General features: G+C 42.9%; 2 protein-coding genes across 2 annotated transcripts in view; one reads left to right on the top strand and one right to left on the bottom strand.

The window, feature by feature from the left end:
* PEPD (peptidase D) overlaps positions 1-5,297 on the top strand; it is a 178,911-nt gene extending 173,614 nt beyond the window's left edge. The window contains exon 15 of the mRNA XM_081335811.1: positions 1,486-5,297. Within this exon, the coding sequence (XP_081191937.1) occupies positions 1,486-1,626 (141 nt within the window). The 3' untranslated portion in view covers positions 1,627-5,297. The remainder of the gene's footprint in view (positions 1-1,485) is intronic.
* A 236-nt stretch (positions 5,298-5,533) lies between these two features.
* CEBPG (CCAAT enhancer binding protein gamma) lies at positions 5,534-18,026 on the bottom strand. The gene is made up of 2 exons (XM_081335813.1): positions 17,927-18,026; positions 5,534-6,364 (listed from the first exon to the last, which is right to left on the bottom strand). The coding sequence occupies exon 2, from the start codon at positions 6,260-6,262 to the stop codon at positions 5,810-5,812; it is 453 nt and encodes a 150-aa protein (XP_081191939.1). The 5' UTR covers positions 6,263-6,364; positions 17,927-18,026; the 3' UTR covers positions 5,534-5,809.
* Between the last annotated feature and the right edge of the window lie 2,999 nt (positions 18,027-21,025).

The following is a 21,025-nucleotide window of genomic DNA, read 5'->3' as shown; positions in this document are numbered from 1 at the left end:
CCTTTGGCTTTGACACTTGGATGAAATTGCTTTTATTGCAGCTTAGAGACTTATTAGCACATTTCTGATAAGATAAGGGATAATGACTGAGTCTGCATATTTAACCAGGAGAGATTAGGGCCGAGCCCAGAGATTGGGTGCAGAACGGTGTGGCCTTTTCATTCACACCCAATGAGAATAGAAAAGGTCTCAAGGATCTTAGTAACAGTATCAGCTACAAAGCATCCCATGCAATGCCTCCTTTTTAAAATGCAAAGGGGCGAATAGAGCTTAACAAGCAGATAATGGGAAAGAGGAACATATTTATGTTGTGGCCCCAAAGTTGTACTTATGCTGGATCTTTATTTGAGGCGGTTGATCCAACTGGAGCTGATAACATTTTATGCAGGCAGCATATTTTCAGTGCTGAGCACATAATTTTTGTTGGTTATATTTTTACCTTATATCTCTAACCCTGTGTAATCAGATTAATTTTGGGGGGGGTTTAACAAAATAGTGATCCACAAGCACATGATACAATCTAAGAATGGAACAGGGCTTCATAAAAGAACAACGTAGCACTACTTGCTTTGAGCTGGGTAGGAATTCTGTTCATGCAAATGTGCCACGCGTGGCTCCTCTTATCTGAGCAGGACCCCAAAGTGACAGGTGCGTGAAGACCAGTCTGCAGGTCGGCTATTTTCACCCCTGCTAATCATTACGACCACAGCCAAGCCCAAAATTTCTGTTGTTAAGCGAGACATTTCTAAGTGAGTTTGGCTCCATTTTACAAACCTCTCTTGCCACATTCGCTAAGTGAATGACTGCAGTTGTTAACTTAGTAACAACATTGTTAACTGAATCTGGTTTTCCCATTGACTTTGCTTGTCAGAAGGTTGCAGGTGATCACATGACCCTGGGACACAGCAAGTGTCATAAATGTGCGTCAGTTGCCAAGTATGTGAATTTTGATCAAGGGATGATGGAAATGCTGGAAAGGTTTTAAGAGTGAAAATTGGTCATAAGTTGCTTTTTTCAGTGGCGCTGTAACTTTGAATGGTCACTATGTGTTGTAAGTTGAGGAGTACTTGTACTGGTGGCAAAGAACTGTCTCCATCCACCCCCACCCCCCCTAAAGCGAAAGGTATTGAGAACCCAGGTTTTCTCTTTTAACCTAGAGCAGAGGTCCCCAACCTTTTGGGCACCAGGGACCGGTTCCGTGGAGAGAGGTTTTTCCGTGGACCGGAGGGTGCGTGGTTTTGTGTGCTGCCTGCATCCCGTGGATGGGGCTTTGCTTGTTTGGGGACCCCTGACCTAGAGAAAATCTCCTGCTGCTTCTTTGTGGAAGTATATCATCCCACTAGGAGGCAGGGAGGAAGCATAAGCAACAGAATTATTTTGTTCTCAGTAAACAATTGCCAAGGCTTAAACTAAGCCAGGTTGAAATGGAGCCACGTCATTTTGCTCTGTCACTACCTCTGATCAGGTGTGTCTGTCTTTTCCCAGGTACGGATTGAGGACGACATTGTGGTGACAGCCAGGGGAATGGAATTGCTGACTTGTGTCCCTCGTACGGTTGAGGAAATTGAAGCTTTCCTGTCCGAGGCTCAGGGCAGCACCAAATCTTTTGCTTCAGCCTCTGGCTAGGTGTGCCAACTCATTTGCGGTTGCAGCCTGCCCGGCACCTTAAGAAAAGCCTGCTTGTAAAGGGAAGAAGCCTTCAAAATCAAACTAATTTTTTTCCATGGGAAAAGGTGATGGCACAAATGACCAAATCTGATTATGCTTGACTTGATTCTCCATCTTGCCTCTTTGCAAGTTTTGCCCTGAATGATGGGTGCAACTGCCGTTAAGCAAATACAGGAATCAGTGCAATAGAATCTTCTCCTTTTTCTTAATAGCCAGTAAAGAGCACAAGTTCTGCCAATGAAATGAATGAATAAAAAGTGTTGCTTGGAAGATCACTTTGGCCTTCCGTATCTTTTTCTGAGATCCTCTTTTCAGTGCTCAGGTTTTGAAAGGTTTGACTATGTCTCAGTCGCCTTAAAGGGAGAGGTGGGAAAGAGCCCCCCCCCTAGTCTGCTTTGGCCCCGCTTCCCACAACTCCCGGTCTCCTCCTTCCCTTTAGCCCAGGAGAAAGAGAAGCAAGCAACGTCTTGCCACTCAACTTCCAGACAAGGATTGCCCTCAGCCTGCTCACAGGAGTAGCTTCGTGACTGCTGGGTTCTTCTCAAGCGTGCAACTCCCAACATTTATTTCCTCCAGAAAGCACGCCCAATTAGGATGGAAACATCAGCTTCACATTATGCCCAACTATCCTTGGCAATGGAGAGGCAAAACTTCACTTGGAATTCATATTCATTTTGCCTTATAGTTTGCAATTTGCATATATGCTTGAACACTATGGTAATCTTTGACCTGTGACCAGATTTCCAGTCATAAATCATTATAGTCCTAAGTCATGGCACCTTTGTGACTGGACCATTTTTTTATGAGGTTGTTAAGTGAATATCCACATCGGTGTGAATTTGGGGGGGGGCTGGAAACTAGCAAAAAATATTGCCAATTGTGGCCACAGGGGTGCTGCAACTGGTTGCAAAGGTGAACTGATTACCAAGTACCCAAAATGTGGTCACATGACCGCAGGGCTGGCAGGCCAGAAGTGCTTAATGGGCCCTAAGGTGCCCATTTTGGGCCCATCATAATTTTGACCTATGGTTAGGGGACTTCATAAGTCAAGGACTTCCTGTAATGTTTTACTTCAAAACAGAGTTTCAATTCCTTATATACTTCCCCTTTTGTTACACCTTTTAAATGAAAAGCCTGCCAACAAAAATCTGAAAAATGGCTCTTTAAAAAGCAGAGAGATAAGAAAGTATGGAACCTGTAGGACTAGGAAATTATACAAGGAGAATAAATCACAAGCAACTTAAATATGTATCAGATTTTCAAAAATATTTACAGAACACGAGTAGGAAAATAAAATGCCAAGGAATTAAAATACTAATTAAAAGAACCAAATAGAATGTGAGCGTGCTTAGCAACTGTGTTGCAATAGATTTGTAAAGGGCGGAAAGATATAAATAGCTTTTTTGCTTCTATGATGTAATAGATAAATGTTTATCAGGGATAAATCTTAAAAAGTGATGCTAAAAATGCAATAAGAATGGTTAATACGAAAAACTGAGCACACAAATACATTTAGAGTTAAATGAAAGCCAGAATTGCAGAAGGGGAGCAGACAAGCTAAGTTGGGATCCCCAAATTAGATGAACTTTTCTCCTGGCATGAAAGAAGAAAGTAGATATCCCACCCCAACAGAAGCTTCATATAAAATGAAACAAGTATGTCTCAAGCATTTTTTTTAAAAAAAATTAATTTGAAAAAGTATTTGAAAACTTGGTATGACTGACTTTTAAGGAAATTATGGAAGCAGGTCACACAAATGGATATGGATTGCAAAATAATTTCTTACTTGTATTTTACATTTTTAAATGTCACATTTGGTCTACAAATACATAAATGACTTCTATAGTAAGAAATTTTTTATACATAAAACATGAAGTTTATTGGATGAAAGAGGGATTCTGTAGGTTTTTTAAACCATTCTGCGTGCAATGGTTCTTGCATAATGTACTCAGGTACATTTTTATACCTCTCAAGGGTGATCTTCTAACCAAAATCTCCATTCCCCTTCCTAGTCTCTCCAAAGTCAGTATTATTGGAACTGCAGCTTGTAAGCCTGAAACTATTAGGCTTCAAATACAAAATATTAGCTTTACAGAAATGTAGGTCAGCATATTGTCGTAAGGCTTTTTATTAATATTTTCTACCACAATCGAGTTTTTCTAAATACATGTACAAACACAATAACTTCAAAAAAGAGGAGGTATAAAAGTCATTTTCACTAGTCCAGTCATATGCAAACATCCTATGAATGGAGAGATTGTGAAAGAAAATAAATTAACGCTTCATGAACTTCCCTGCTATTAAATATGTTTTGTTCTACTCAAATAATATGGACTCTGTTAGAAATATGATTATGTATTTTTGGCTCACTGTGGAATTAAATTTGAACCTGGGTAATAAATAGCAAGGTTTTAATATATCTTTTTTTCCTTCTCAAACAAGGAATTCCTTCTGGTCAGAAATCTCAAAAGCAAAGCAGTTCTGCCATGGACTGTTACAAAATTAAGACCTTGCTGAAGATGAGAGAAGGGCACGATGTGGTTCTTCTGTTGTGGCTTTTATTCATTCATTCATTTCATTAAATTTATATGCCACCCATCTCACAATCGAGAGCAACTCTAGGTGACTCTTAACTACCTTTTTCCCCCCATCCTGCCTTTATTATTTTTATAAAAAAAGCAGCGAGCATACCTAATACTCTTTTCCTCACAACCACCCTGTTAACTGAGCTGGACTTTCATGCCAAGACGGAATGAGAGTGACTGGCCCAAAGTCACCCAAGGCAGGACTGGAATTCACACCTTTCCGATCCTGCTGCTTCACCATTAAGCCAAACTAGCTCTCAATTATTTTTGAATGGTATCTGTCCCCAAACCACTGCAAGCTTTGAACACGTGACCCTGAAGCAGAATTGATCTCTGAGCAAGCCACAAACACACCCAAACACAGAGCCATAGGTCATTTATGCCTCTGTGGGAACCCTGACACTGCATGAAATCCATCCAGTGATGCAGTGAGTCTTGAACCTGCATGCAGGCACCCATTTACATCCACACTCTAGGCCAGGGGTAGGCAACCTCGGCTCTTTTATGACTCATGGACTTCAACTCCCAGAATTCCTGAGTCAGCTATGCTGACTCAGGTTGCCTACCCCTGCTCTAGGCAATTCACCTAGAGACTGCTAGAAAAGCAGCAGCAGCTGGGAAAATCCTGCCCACCCATCCCCAAAAGAAACAAACTTCCTGGTCAGACACAGTGCAGACATTTGTAGACAGTCACTACTGTTGCCCAATTCCTTTTGGCCACAGGGATGAAAGTGGGAGCTGCTCCCACCGAGAACAGACCCATTTTCAGACCACAGATAAGGCAGGGCTTGGAGAAGACCACAACCCTCCTGTGTTAGCCTGCCTTTCCCTTAACTAAACAATTTGTTAGGCACCGCTACTGAGCAAACCTCAACTACAGGAGTCGTACACAGAAAATACTTGGGCTACATATTTGAAAATCCCAACCTATATTACAAAATAATTCATGCATTACCAAAAATAAGTGGAAAAGGAAAATTTTAAAGCTTAATCAACTCTTCAACTGATTATCAGTATGTGGATATTTATTTGTTACCCTGCTGGGGAAAAAAGCTGTCAACCGAACAACTAATTTAAGGCTTTCAATCATTTTATAAAGATAATTTGAAGTATGTTAAATTTGCACATGAATATCTGAGGATTCTTCACACTTTCTTTGAACCACACTTGCCTTGCAGAATCTCTTCCTGGGCAAGATAAACTGGAGACTGAGAAGAATGTCTGTAAATTCTTACCTTAAAACACTTTATATTTTGAAAAAAAATATTGCCCAATCATCATGCCCAGAAAAGATTTAAATAATTTAATAAATGATGCAGTCCTAATTTTAGTGACAGTAATTTGAGGATGTTTCCCTATTTCTTTCATTTATTAAAAAACCAACAAGAAAATACATTAACAAGTTAAATACTTAACATAAATGTTAAATTTCCTGGCATCAAAGAGAGTGATAAGTCTACTGAAAAACGATGTCAAAAATGATAGATGATACAAAATTTAAAGCGGATTCGTTTCCATTCTATTATCCAACTGGTAAAGGAAAGTTCAGAGTTTATCTACTGTCCAGATCCATCTGAATGTGTCGCAGAGTTTTCCGTGCCCAGAGGTTGCACACTGTCTGTGAAGTTGTGAGCGTGCTCAAGAAACAAATCTTTCAGTACACTCAGCTCCTTCGTAAGGAGCTTGATTTTGGCCTCCAAGCGTTCATTTTCTTCTTTTAGCTGGTTTACCCTCTGGAGAGTGTCCTGGGCTTTCTGCTTGCTTTTCAAGCGGCTCTTTTTCACCGCCATGTTATTACGTTCCCTGCGCTGGCGGTATTCATCACTGTTTCTATCAACAATGGAATTCTTTTTGCCCTGCTTACTAGGAGGTGTAGCTTTGCCCCCACCTCCAGGACTAACAGGTACCAGCTGAGGAACTTGTTGCAACCCACTTGTGTGCGCTTGGGTATAGATGACGCTTACTCCATTGGTTTCTGCTGCTGGGTTCTGTTGTGATGTCTTGCTCATTTGGACAAGCTCTTCTGTAGACCCCGTGTGATTTATGAGAAAAGAAGTTCTGGGATTTCAAGATATTCCTGGAGCGGCTTTCCACAGACTGTCACGCTAAATCTAGAAAGAAAGGAAAATACAGTTTTGTTTTGTTTTTCAAAATGTATAATGTGACATCCCCTCAATATGGTTTTCCATCGTCTACAGTGGGTGCCTGTCCAGGCAAATGTCATAGGTGTTGCTTGCTGCAGGTATATTGTTTGCATTTCCCAGTTACCATATTTGGATTGTAATTCATTCACAGTTGTGCCAACCATATCGTCCGGTCTCCAACCTTCGCTTTTTGGTGAAGGTTGTTGAGAGCGTGGTGGCGCAGCAGCTCCCTTTGTTCTTGGAGGAAGCTGACTACCTAGACCCGTACCAATCGGGTTTCAGGCCCGGGCACAGCACGGAGACGGCATTGGTCGCGCTGGTGAATGATCTCTGGCGGGCTCGGGACAGAGGTTGCTCCTCTGTCATAGTCCTTTTAGACCTCTCAGCGGCTTTTGATACCATCGACCATGGTATCCTGCTGCGGCGTCTCAGAGGGTTAGGAGTGGGAGGCACAGTTCTCCAGTGGTTCTCCTCTTACCTTCTGGGACGTTCGCAGTCGGTGTTGGCAGGGGGGCAGAGATCGACCTTGAGACCTCTCATTTGTGGAGTCCCTCAGGGATCGGTTCTCTCGCCTCTCCTGTTCAACATCTATATGAAGCCGCTGGGTGAGATCATTCGTGCTTTTGGAGTTGGGTATCACCAATATGCTGATGATACCCAGCTTTTTATTTCGACCCCAAACCACCCCAGTGATGCCCTCAACGTGATGTCCCGTTGCCTGGAGGCGGTCCGGGTCTGGATGGGGAGGAACAGGCTTCGACTCAACCCTGACAAGACTGAGTGGCTGTTCGTGCCGGCATCCCGGGAAATTCCGATTATTCCATCATTGGCCATGGGGGGTGAGCTATTACCCCCCGTAGATAGGGCCCGCAACTTGGGGGTCCTTCTAGATTCACAGCTCTCTTTGGAAGAGCATATTGGAGCTGTGACTAGGGGGGCCTTTGCCCAGGTTCGCCTGGTGCGCCAGTTGCGGCCCTATCTAGACCGGGATGCCTTGCGCACAGTCACTCATGCGCTCGTGACCTCTCGTCTAGACTACTGTAATGCTCTCTACATGGGGCTGCCCTTGAGGTCCACCCGGAGACGCCAGCTGGTGCAGAATGCAGCCGCGCGAGTTGTCTTGGGAGTTTCCCGATACTCCCATGTTACACCTTTGCTCCGCGAGCTGCATTGGCTACCGGTTGCTCTCCGGGTGAGGTTCAAGGTGTTAGTGATGACTTACAAAGCCCTTCATGGCATGGGTCCGGATTACCTACGGCAACACCTGCGGCCGGCATCAACTTCCCTCCGTCCAGTGCGCTCCCACAGAGAGGGCCTCCTCAGGGTGCCGCCAATCAAAGAATGCCGATTGGTGACCCCCAGGGGGAGAGCGTTCTCTGTGGGCGCGCCAGACCTTTGGAACCGCTTACCAGTTGAGCTCCGGATGGCCCCCGACCTTCGCTCCTTCCGGCGCGATCTCAAAACTTTCTTTTTTGAACAAGCTGGCCTGGTCTGACGGAATGGGGTTGGGTTTTTATAAATAGTTTTAATTTTAATATGTATTAATTTTATGGGCATAATGTTTATGGCTTTTTAATTTTTGTATTCTATTTTTATTGTGTATTGCCCTGTTCACCGCCCTGAGTCCTTCGGGAGAAGGGCGGTATACAAATTAAATTATTAAATTAAATTAAATTAAATTAAATTAAATTAAATTAAATGCTGTCAAATATAAGATGAACATTTTGCCCAAATAAGGGCCTAACGTTCATTATGTATACATGTGCTATTAGTGAAACCAACAATAGCTTAAACTGTGACTCAATCATGGGTTGAATACCAACGTAAGATGAATACCAACATCCATTCCAGTACAAAATTATTACCACTCATGCTAGGCTACCACCTTTAGATTTAAAGGCATAGGTTTGTGGGTGGGCACAAGATAAATCAAGGCTAGGGCTACAGTGGCTTTATGTTAAAACTGACTGCAGCAGGATTAGATGGCAGCACAGCAAATGAAATGTCAGGAGAAATTCTTCACGCTCTGTTGCTTCTAATGGTTAGCAAAATTGTGGCAATTCAAACAAGCTTCCAGCCCGAGTGTTTTCTTTTGTTTAAGCGTTATTCCAATTTTCTCTGTTCTTGATAGAAACTACTTACTCAGTTTCTAATTCTTATACAAAAATGGATATAATTAAATTGCTGGACACAAGAATGATAATGGGAGTTAGAAATAGGTTTTTAGATCCTCTGTGAGATGGAGCATCTCAGATCCTCCAGATCTAGGTTACATTCAATGTCTATTTGCCACACCATAAAAAAAATATTACACAAGCTTTTAATCCAATTCTGTCAGGTTCTTCCTTCTTACAAAATGGGATGCAAGTGGAATGAGTGCCACACTAAAACAGAAGATACTGCAGGGGCCCTAGGTTGCTGCTCTTAGATCTCATCTATCTCCCAGATGCCATTTGGAATTTATTTTTAAAATATTAAAAGGTAAAGGTTCCCCCGCACATGCGTGCTAGTCGTTTCCGACTCTAGGGGCCGGTGCTCATCTCCGTTTCAAAGCCGAAGAGCCAACGCTTGTCCGAGGACGACTCCGTGGTCATGTAGCTGGCATGACTAGACGCCAAAGGCGCACGGAACTTGCATTTTTATGTGCTTTCGAACTGCTAGGTTGGCAGAAGCTGGGATGAGTAACAGGCGCTCACTCTGTTACGCGGCACTCAGGATTTGAACCGCCAAACTGCCGACCTTCTGATCTACAAGCTCAGCGTCCTAACCCACTGAGCCACCGTGTCCCTTTAAAATATTATGCAGAGTCAAAAGTCCCAATACCGTTATTGCGCTATTGCTCAAAGAAAGACTGTATCCCCTCCAAATGGACAAACTTCAGAAAAGTTAAGATCTGGCTTGAATTGCATAAGCTGTTAGCAACAGAGCTTAAAAGGGCCATCTTTACTCACAACAAGGTTTCTGAAGTGAACAAATCAGTACCGAGTGTGATATTCATCTCTGAGTGCCCACATTTTGGCCTCCAGAGGCAAGCAGATTCAAAAATTATATGCAAAGCATTTTTTCTGCATTCTATCTTAGGTTGCTTAAATTTTTTCAGTGCCATTATATTTTGACAGCCATACAGTGAATATGATTTTCCTATTGAAAACTGCAACTTTATATCCAGGAAATTAACTCTCAAATGTAAATGCTCTAGTTACAAGCAGTCATGTTAGCTGCTTGATCGCATTACTGCTTCGCTCTCAGCAACATGCCGGGATGCTTTCCGCTATCACAAAGGGATATCCCTAGTGGATAAACGTCTAGCCAGGGCCTGAACTGTTTCCAGTTTCACAACCTTCTCTTGGCAACTGTGCTTACTGTTTAACTTCTGCTCTATTTTAAAGATCTTTACCAAATTCTTTCCAACTGGAATGTATTGTTGAAACCAGTGTGGAGGGGGGAGGCAAGAACAAGGCTATTTGGCCTTCTAAAATTTAAGTGTGAAGAATTTTGCACACACACCCCTTTCCAAATGGCCTCAGGTCAACATGTATCTAATATGGCTCCAGTACTATGTCACTAACAAGTAAGAGATGCTGTTAAAGTGAGAACCATCTAAACTTCAAGCTGCATAAGAATTACTTCCTCTAAAACGCAGAATGTGATGCAATGTTTAAGGACTTGGGGAGGAGAGAAACACACACACTCATCTCCATATGCTCAGACACACTGGCCTTTTTAGCATGGAATATTATTCCAGTGCTGAGGGAAACAGTGCTGTATTTATTTATTTAGTAAGTTTATATAACTACCCATTGCTGACACCAAGTAGCATTCACAATTTAAACAAAGCCTTAAAAACTATTAAAGAAACAAATATAAACAAAACCACAGGAAAGTGTCTGAAAGGTTTTGCACATAATGGAACAATTTTGCCGACTCCCTATTTCATGGGATCCCCAAGTTTGCTGACAGGACTAAGTTTTAAGAGATTTCCAGACAAACAATAGTCAGGGCCAATCTCACCTGGAAGGTGGGGGGACGATGCTAACAAGGCCTCTTAACACCTGAGCAGATGGGATAGGCAGATCATGTAACTGGGGGAGAGGAGGTGGTCCTTCAAGTAATTCGGTCCCATGCCACGTAGGTAGGACTATAAAGGTCAAAAACTGTGCCTTGAATTGAATCTGGAAGCCAACTGACAGCTAATGCAGCTGATGGAGCAAAGGTATAAATAGGCAGTTCTGGGGTCGTGAATCTAGAAGGAACCCCAGCACAATCTGTTTAGGGCAATGCAAGCCCCATCCAGCACTAAAGATGATAAACTCCGAAATCTGGAAGACTACAAAACCCAAAACCACTCAATATTGCCACGATTCTGCTGAAGCACGTTGTTCTCCCAGCCGGCACCCACGGCCTCCAGACATCAACAGCACTGCTTAGTTTATTTGGGACAAAGATGCACAACTGGGTATCATCAACATACTGATTATACCTCACCCCACGGGGATAGATGATCTCACCCAACCACTTCTTGTAAGATCATCCTTCAAGCAGGACTGAGAGAGTACCAACCCTTGCAGAACCCCACAAAGTAGGGGCCCAGTGTGGTAGCTTTCACTCCTGACTGGAATCAGTTCTATAGGAAGAAAACCAGCACGATACCGTCCCACTTACTCCCAAGGCACAGAGCCTATTGGGAAGTCGACTCTGGTGGATCATATATATATCAAAGGCTGCCAATGGCATCAAAGGCTGCTGGGATCCACTAACCCCATCCTGCTTCTGCCAGAGGTCATACAAAAGGGAAACCCATGCTGTTATAGTTTCAAGCCTGAAGCCTAACGGAAAGGACTCCAATTTCTATTTAATCCACCTACTAATAATTGCTAATTAGGGAAGTGATCTAGAGACTAGAAATCAAAATGAAGACCTTAAAGCCGACCTCTAGACAGGGGTCCCCAACCCCTGGTCTATGGACCAGTCCCAGTCCACAGCCCATGGGGAACTGAGCCGCCCAGCTAGCGAGTGAGCGCGCAAAGCTTCACTTGTGCAAGCAGCAGGCATACCACAAAACTGTCTGCCCCCCGCCCCCCTGCCAGTCCGGGGAGCTGGAAAAATTGGGGACCACTGATTTAAATGACAAGAGACATAGAAGCTTATGTTCGTTTGGCTAATCCTCAAGTATTGTCCAAATATGGTCAGAATGTTTCCACTGCAACTTTAATTGTGAAAAAAGCATAGATTTATGTGAAATAGGCATAGGACAGCAAAATAGCTAGTTTGAACTCTACATTCGTGGGTCTAGTTCACAGGTCTGCAACCCGCGGCTCCGGAGCCGCATGCGGCTCTTTCAGCCGTCTCCTGCGGCTCCCAGTCCTCTGCCATGTGCAGTCCAAAAAAAAAGTGGGACTAAAAAACCTTGGTGGAGCAGTGGGCTAATGCCTCCTTAAGTAACACCAGCTGCCTGCAATTAGTGCAGGTTCGAGTCCCACCAGGCTCAAGGTTGACTCAGCCTTCCATCCTTCCGAGGTAGGTAAAATGAGGACCCAGATTGTTGGGGGCAATTAAGCTGACTTTGTAATAATGCCGCTTGGGGTGTGTGTGAAAGCCCTAATAAGCAGACATATACATAGAATGAAGGCTACTGCTAAGCTTGTAAGCCGCCCTGAGTCTTCGGAGAAGGGCGGGATATAAATGGAATTAAAATAAAAATTAAATAAAATAAATAAAAAAAGTTCAACCAATCAATTCAAATATGCAGGGCAGGTGCATATCTCGCCTTGGCTCCACTCTTCAGTCAAACCCTGTTCTGCGCATGCGCACATGTATGCACATGCGCACATATTTTTTGCGGATCCCAGTTTTTCCTTTTGTGAGGGAACCGGTTCCGAGTGGCTCTTTCACTGTTTCAGGTTGCTGACCCCTGGTCTAGTTGTTCATGCTTAACACATACTTATGAATTCATTCCTGAAGAAGGCAGAAAATAACCAACAGAACCAATAGGAAGAACATGAAAGATAAAGCATTTTTTCAGGCCACGTTATAAAAAAAAACCTGTGCTAGTATTACTGTCCCACAAGACCAAAATGCAGATTTAAAATCAAAGAGACTACAGCATTTTAAAGAAAGAGGCAGACGGGGGGAAAAAAAACCTTCTCTCCTCTCCCACATACCTCTGCTTTCAGGTATGCCGTAAAGTAATTCCCCAAGTTCCAGTCAGAACACATTAAGTAGAACCAGGTGGGGAAGGCCGGACACGGCTTTAAGGTCTGTAAATAATTAACAGAGTATGTTTGGACGGAAAATTTAACTTGAGGAAAAGTTGTAGGATACTACTATAACAGTCTTGGTCAAAAAAGTACATTGCCTGTAGAAAACACAGAACCACTAAAGAGTCCCCTTTTCCATATTCACAAAGTATTTTGGGGAAAAAAAGCCACGGTTCCTTTATTGAAAAGCACACCGGTGCTGTGTTTCTACAAGCTGGAGTATTTATTCTGAATCATTATCAAAACATGCTGGACCATTGTATCCACTAAATCAGACATGTCAATCTCGCGACATCATGTGACGTCACGCAACCTATGGGGACGGTTTTGCCACTGCCGGCAATGGGGTGGACGCGGCTTCTGCATGACGCATCCAGCCCGCGGGCCGGCAGTTTGACACCCCTGCACTAAATAATCAGGCCATCTAGCCTAGACCTAACTAGCTTCCTAGTGTGTAGAACTATGCATAACTCCCCAATTTCAGAACATTCCATTCCCTCACTAAAATATGTCATTCTAGGCAGTTTTAATAAGTAAATCCTCCAAGCCAGAAGCAGTTTGGGGTATCTTACATATAGTGCTTGTCCCAAATCTGTTTGGGAAACATCGCATTAGTTTTGCTAAGTTGGCAAAGCTGATAAGACACTGAATTAAAAAGCAAGTGAAACCTAACTGGATAGAGTACCTAAAACCTGGAAGGAGCCTATTCCACAAGTGTAAAGTTCAGAAAACAGAAAATCAACCTCAATTTTTACGATCCCTTTTCAGAACTAAATTTAATTTTGTGCGAATTACATACAGAATGGTTCTCATGGTGAAATAAAGTGCTGTCACCCTACCCTCCATCATAAACCTTTGACAGAATGCAGACATAGCTTCTTTTCACTCCACCAACTAATTTGTTTTATCTTTTTGTCAAATAGTAAGCAATTAAGTTATCTTAATATACCTGTTGCCTTCATCATGACATTTCCTAAACAACTTCTTGTAATGTATTTTTAACAAAGTAAGTTATACAAATTTCCATCCTAAATCTTAAGAAAGTCCAACTATACTTTCTGTGGTATTCATATTACCGTTCAGTAACCTCTTTATTCTTAATTTTCTCTAAAATCTTCAATGCAACATGCTTAAAAAATCCATTTCTATAAATACTTCATATGTTTATAGGTTTGCATATCTGGACATGCATCCCTTTACCTGAATGTTTTATTCAGATTTTTTTTCTAAATGTATGCATTTTAGCAGTCAGCTTAGTAGGTTGCTTTTTTGTATTACTAATAATAGAAAATAAAACACTCCTCTAAAGGTTTTTAATGGACAAGGTATGCAAATTTGGAGATGCCCTAAGTCCACATGGAAATCCACATGCAAGGCTATCTTCCTATCAAGCACAAAGCAAGGAGTGATAAAAGCTATCTGCATTGTTTCCTGTTGTAAGAAACAACGTACAACACAAAAACACATGAATATCCAAACATATATCCCAAAAGCCTTATCCTACATGAGATCACTTCCCTTTCAGCTGCTAAAAACATATTAAAATGTTTAAGATGATGCAATGTTGTCATCAATTTGTGGAGTTAATTTCAAAAAGTTTGTTTTTTACCTCGTTTGAAGCTTATCAAACAGCTTACAGACTTCACCTTTCTGTCCTTCACTGAAAAAAGTTGGGAAATCTTATCTCTATGATTTGCTATTAAATTTCATCAGCACAATCTGAGGAAATTGTTAAGAAAACATTGGGGTTACATTGCCATCTTTGCCTTACGTGGCAAAGACCTTATTATGATAAAAAGGTAACTATTGTGTCTGCACATATTTCCAGCTGAGGACCACTACCTGGAGAATAGTCTGACCCCTGAGAATATACAAGGCAACAGCCTTCATTATAATCAGTGACTCCAATACCCTTCCCCTAGGTTTTTTTTAATTACTAATTTTAAAATTACACAATGAAAAACAGGTAATACCTAATCATAGGGAATAGATTTAAAATACTGCATCACAGTCTTCCACAACGGTTTCTGAAGGTATTGGTTAGATCTTAAGATCTAAAAGGACAATTGGTTTTTTTTCCCAAAATCTATTAAAACTTTTAAAATAAGTTTCCAAATTGAACACAACTCCTGGGACTTCATGAGCACATTTCCTTGGCAACAGCACAAAAGTGGTTTGCTATCACTGCCTTCTCAGTCTAGTCTACTACCTTGGGATTCCCCATGGCCCCCCATTCAAACGCTGGGCAGGCATGACCTTGCTTAGCTTCTGAGCTTGCAATATTTTACAAATCATAACACTGTAACCATCCTGAGTTACTGTAAGACAGAATGCTTCAGTTGGAAGGGGCATTAAGCCTAACCTTTTTAGTGCAGAAATCCAAATTACAATATCCCAGATAGAAGCTGTCTCTTGGAACACATGAAACTGCTTTTTGAGACAATCCGTTCAGCCGACAAAGCTTAAACTGAGGAACTGCAATACACATGAACAGCTTAAATTCCACTGTCAATGTGTCTTTACTCTGAATACTTTGACTGCTGATATTTCCAACACAAGCCACAGCACTGAAGTTCTTTAGAACCAGTAGTCATTGATATAGTTATACTCCTAAACATGCATATCCCTTGCAGAATTTGTAAGAGTTTATACATAAACACGAGCAATCAGATAAAGGAAATAAAATGGTCCCCTCACATGGTAAAAAGCTTCCCTACTTCTTGGCAAAAAGCCTCCATGTCCTATATATTCTTTGGCTGTCTGGCATGGCCTGCAGTTGTAAGATCTCCCAAAGTGGCTCAAGGATGCCGGAAGTCAGAAGATTGTGATGGCCACTCCAGAATCTTCACTTTATTCTATTGCAGCCACCCAAGGATCAACTTGGCCTTTTGTTTCTGATCATGTTGGAAAGTCCAAGTGCCCCCCAGGACCAAGGCCGATGAATGTAAATTTTCCTCCTGAACTTTATGCTAATATGCTGAATGTATGTTGCCATTAATGTTTATTTAATTCCCTGTGATGCTACAGCTCACACACATACCTCAAAACAGCAGACGCTTCAAGGATGATGTGCTTCTCTTTGTAGCCTTTGTTGACTCCTCTACAAATATGGTGTTTATACTTGTGACCATAAAATACTATTGTGATCTTATCACTCCAAATGATTTTGTTCAGTTTTGAGGCTTCCTTAGGAACTGTTCTGGTTATTGCAAGCAGGCTTTGTTCTGGCCAACTCCATCATGCAGCCCAGTTTTGTTCAAACATATTATTGTGCCTGCTGAAACAGCCGTGCTACTTTGCTTCAGCAAAGTATTTCAGGAAAACTTGCTTGATTTTTCTTAGCATCCCAAACCATTTTCCTGGCAATTGTGTCCGACATCCTTCTTGGTCTACCTGACCTGACCAGGACTTGGTATTAATAGAACCCTACTTTTCCACTTCCTGATCAGCATCTGAACAGTACTTATTGGCATTTTCAAATATTTGGATATATTTTTATATCCTTTCTCCTGATTTACAAAGTTGAACTACTTTTCCTCGCAGTTCCTTTGACAGTTCTTTCACTTTTGCTATGCTTCACTAATCAGCAAATTCAGTGCAGCCCTGAATGAACTGCAGAAGAGCTTATGAAAGAGCTAAGAAACTCTGGCTATTTATACACAGACACCAATTACAAACAAGGCAGAGGTATGATACCCATCCTTCACTGACATCTCAAATTGTGTACACCTAAATTATCAGTCCAACCTTCTATGATATACAAACTTTTGAACGGGCCCATTTTATTACTTCCTTTATTACTATGGTTTAACGATTTGTGTTATTCTACGACTCCCAAAATTTGATCCGAATCGTGGAATCGTAGAGCAGGAAGGGATCTTGGAGGTCTTTTAATCCAACTCCTTGCCCAAGTCTTTACTGCATCCTGGAGAAATGTTTATCCAATCTATTCTTGAAAACCTCCAACGAGCATATTGCAGGCAAAAAAGAAAAGAGGGGAAAAACCTGCTGATCACTCGTGTTTACTTACGAAATGATCCACTCCTTACAAACTCGGCCAGCGGTATGTAAACTTAGCAGCACAGCTGTGTGAGATTTAAAAACCCAAAATTTGATACTCACAACTCAAAAACAAGTCTGGTTAACAAAAACAAAGATTTATTGAAAAGAAAATTGAAAATAATAAAGAAAATAAAGAAGAAAGAAAGCGTTTGCAAACGCGGCCTCTTAGACCCTTCCCAAGTTGGATTGGGTTCAAAGAGCGCACTGAGCAAGTTTCAAACTAGGCATTTATACTTTCTTTTCTCGATACACGCCCCCCCCTAAGAAATTTAAGTTAGTCTTTGAAGTCATTTACATTTCTAAAAGATCCTCTTTGAACTTTTACATCCAAAAGACTTATTGTAACAACTTCCTTACATCCGTCACTACACTATCTTGTTTTACTCACCTTCTTGAGGTGAGTATCCTTTTTAACATTTCAAAAGAACTTTGTTGATTACCATGTGTGAATTCTCTAAGCAGGAAATACTGTAGATAGCCCCACATCTTAGTGTTACATTTTATACAATTCATTGGTGTTACATTTGGTACCATTTATAAAAGAATAACCTTTATTTATTTTCCTTTAGCTGTATATTCCCTTTTCCCCACTGGAAGCAGCCAGGCTTAATGACCATTTCCCGGACTGTTTCCCTTCCAAGCCCCATCCCTAACGAACGCCGCACTCCAAACCACCTTCAACGGCCAGCAGGGGCTCAGCCCGGAGGGACCCAAGCGGGGATCCCACCCCAGGCCTGCCTGACGCCGGGAGAAAGCCCCCCCCCCGCCCTTTCCGGAGCAGGGCCCCTCCCCGCCCGCCAAGCATGACTTCATCCCAGCAGGGACCGGCCGCGGTTGCTCCCAGCTTGCATCATCCCGCCGGGCGCGCGCGCATGCGCACTCCCGCTTCCCTACCTGCCGGGACCCCTCCGGCCAAGGGGGAGGGGAGGGGGGGCGCGGCCGTGGCAACAGCCCCGCCGCCCACCCAGGGGGAGCGCGCGAGGAGGCCGCGGGGCGGGGGGGGGGGCGAAGGGAGGCGGAGTCCAGCGGCAATTGGTCCGGAGGGGGAGTTGGCCTCAGAGCCCTAGGCCGGCGCCGGTTCCCACGCGCGGGGAACGGCCGGGTAGGCCCAGCCCAGGGTCTCGTCCCCCGAAGGCCCCTCGGCCCGGGTGCCGCCAGACGCCCGCCGAAGCCTTTGCCGGCGGCGGGGAGGATGCGGCGAGCCACCTACCTGGCCCGGGAGGAAGGCGCGAGCCCCACCAGTCCCGACTCGGCTCGCCGCCGCCGTCCTTTCTCCGGAGAGGCGGGAGCCAGAGGTTGCGAAATGTCCGCCAGCCAATCGCGAGCCGGATTACCTCAGGGCTGATGCAATCTCCCTGCCCGTTTGCAACTGGCAGGTGGTTGGCCCAATGACAGATCAGCTGTCCAAGAATGCGCCTTCCTTACCGCCAATCGCAGAATTAGGCGGGATGACTGAGCGAGAGGGGGGACGGGGGCCTCCTTTGTGCTTCCTGAGGCGAGCGGGAGGGCCTGTCTGAGTTGCGTTTACACAACCCGCGTAACGCGAGTCAGCAAACCCCAAATCTGTGTTCACGCGTGTAATACCTATGACAATACAGTCGTCACATGATGGCCCAATTTACGCAACATACAAAGACTGGGTTCCAACAGGCCTCCATTTTAGACTGGTCAAGAATGCTGAACTCTGAGTTTCCCTAAACCTCTTTCCAATAATTACAGTTGTGGGTCTTGCATGCTCTGAGGAAGATGGGAGCTGTGCCAGAGATTCAGCCACAGTGCAAAAGTCTCATCAGAGGAACTGGAGGAAGAGTGCATGAAACCATCTCCCTCCTTGCCATTGCTGCCAGTCTACAGAACTGGAAAGTTTGGAGACGGCTGGTTTACTATATGATGAGACATAAACTACACAAACTTGTACTGGATTGATTGTTGCCTGGGTCAACAAGGACCAGGCTAGATGTTGGAGTTCCTGGACATCTGGTGACAAATGGGCTATAGGACTCAGGACTATTGGCTGAGCAATCAGGGCCAACATCTGCAGGACTTACTGGAAGAAAAAGTATTTAATATGGACTACATGGTTTTTGCTTGGAACATCTACCTGGTCTGCACCCACTCGTTGCCAAGCAGTTTAACAACATACTGCAAGGAAGTGAAACTGAAGACTGGTTAACATCTGGCAAAACCTACCTGATAATGAAAGATCCAACAAAAGGGGCAGCATCAGGCAACTATAGGTCAATTAATTGATTACCAGCAACTTTCAAATTATTAACTGGTAGGGCAATTGATGGGAATCCAACAGCATCTAATTGAAAACAAGCTCTTTCCACTTGACAGAAAGGAAACTGTCCAAACAGAAGAACAAAAGATCAGCCTCTAATTGATAAGATGATTTTGGAAAACTACAGAAGAGAAATCAACTTGAATGTAGCTTGGATTGATTACAAGGAGGCATTCGATTCGTGCCACATGATTGGATAATCAAACACATGGAAATAATATGAGTCAGTAGAACTATCAGAAACTTGTGCAAAAAGCTTTGTGCACAATGGGAGACATGGTTGCTGGTCAATGGTGATATACTGGGAGAGTTTAATATTAAAATAGGAATCTTTCAAGGAGACTCGCTATCATTACTACCATTATTGCATTTGAGTCCTCTGTCATCAATACTGAACAAGTCAGACCATGCCTATGAAACATCAAGAACATCTGTCAAGCTATTCTGCTTTACATAGGATTCTGAATCGTTATGGAGAAACACCATTTGAAATAGAATCACTGCTCAAATACTGCCCATATACACAGCAAAATATTGTAATGGACTTTGGACTGGACAAATGTGCCACCCCCAACATCAGTAGGGGAAAATAGTGAAAAGGAAAGGAATCAAAAGTCTAGATGAAAACATTCACTTTAAATACTTGGATATCCTTCAAGCTGACAATATTAAATCAAGAAGGGTAGTAGAATACAGTACATCAGAAATGAAGAAAATCTTAAAGTCCAAATTCAGTGGTAGAAATAGCATCAAGGCAATTAACCCCACTGGAATAGTGAACTAGACTCAAGAAGAACTAAAAACCTTGGATAGGAAGACCAGAAAAATAATTACAAGAAATCATGTCCTTCAGCCACACAGCAATGTTGACAGAGTCTACCTACCAAGGAAACCAAGTGGGCAGTGAATGTTGCAACTACATCAGACAGTGGAAGAAGAAAAGGGGACATTGGAAGAATACTGAAGGACAGTAAATAATATGCACCGAATACCAGGAAGGTTTACTGAATCCTGGAGAGACCAAACTGGGCTACAAGAAAGACCAAAGGAAGAATAGAAAAGAGACATAGTAGGGTTAGTATGTTAAAAAAATAGCAAGCAAAGCAGATAACAAGACCAGCCAGCGGCTAAGAGCAGGAAAATTGGAGAAAGAGAAAGAGGGACTAATTATGGCTACACAAGACCAAGCCTTAAGAACAAATGCATACAAAAGCAGAATTCAGAAGACTACAACAGATAGCAAATGGCATCTCTGCAAAGAAGCTGAAGAAACAGTGGACCACCTAGTTAGCTATTGCAAGAAGAATGTACAAACTTAGCACAAATAATACTATGACAAAGAAGTAAGAACAACGTATTGGATTATTTGCAAGAATTTTCATAAGAATAATAGCTTATTACCGTATATTTATATAGTACTAACTCCTAGTGACTTTGAGCTGACTTACATTTTCTGCCACTTTAACAGAACTTTATTGAATAGGACCCAGTGTTCAAATCTACCAAGATCTTTTTATTTTGCTTATTCATTTAAAACATTTATTTATTTATTTATTTATTTTATTTATTTATTTGTTTTTATATACCGCCCTTCTCCCGAGGGACTCGGGGCGGTGTACAGAGCAAGGTAGGTATACAATTAAACAATAGTAAAAACAAATGAAACCCCAAGAGCTATCAGGCCAGGCCGGACTGCTGGAACAAGTTTTTAAGTCGCGCCGGAAGGTGCGAAGGTCGGGGGCCATCCGGATTTCGGTAGGCAAGCAGTTCCAGAGGGTTGGCGCACCCACTGAGAATGCCCTCCCCCAGGGGGCCACCAGCCGGCATTCTTTGACCGGTGGCACCCTGAGGAGGCCCTCTCTGTGGGAGCGTACAGGACGGAGGGGTGTTGACGTTGGTAGAAGGTGCTCCCGTAGGTAATCCGGACCCATGCCATGTAGGGCTTTGTATGTCATCATTAGCACCTTGAATTTCATCGGACGCGATGAGGGTGGAGAAGTAATTGGATCTCGCCACCCTTATCGC

This window comes from Vipera berus (genome assembly GCF_964194415.1).
Source record: "Vipera berus genome assembly, chromosome: 10".
NCBI classification, from domain to species: domain Eukaryota; kingdom Metazoa; phylum Chordata; class Lepidosauria; order Squamata; family Viperidae; genus Vipera; species Vipera berus.
This window is presented reverse-complemented; position numbering and strand designations above follow the sequence as displayed.

Excerpts from the sequence above, each read along its gene's own strand:
- CEBPG (XM_081335813.1), bottom strand. The coding sequence starts at position 6,262 with ATGAGCAAGACATCACAACAGAACCCAGCAGCAGAAACCAATGGAGTA.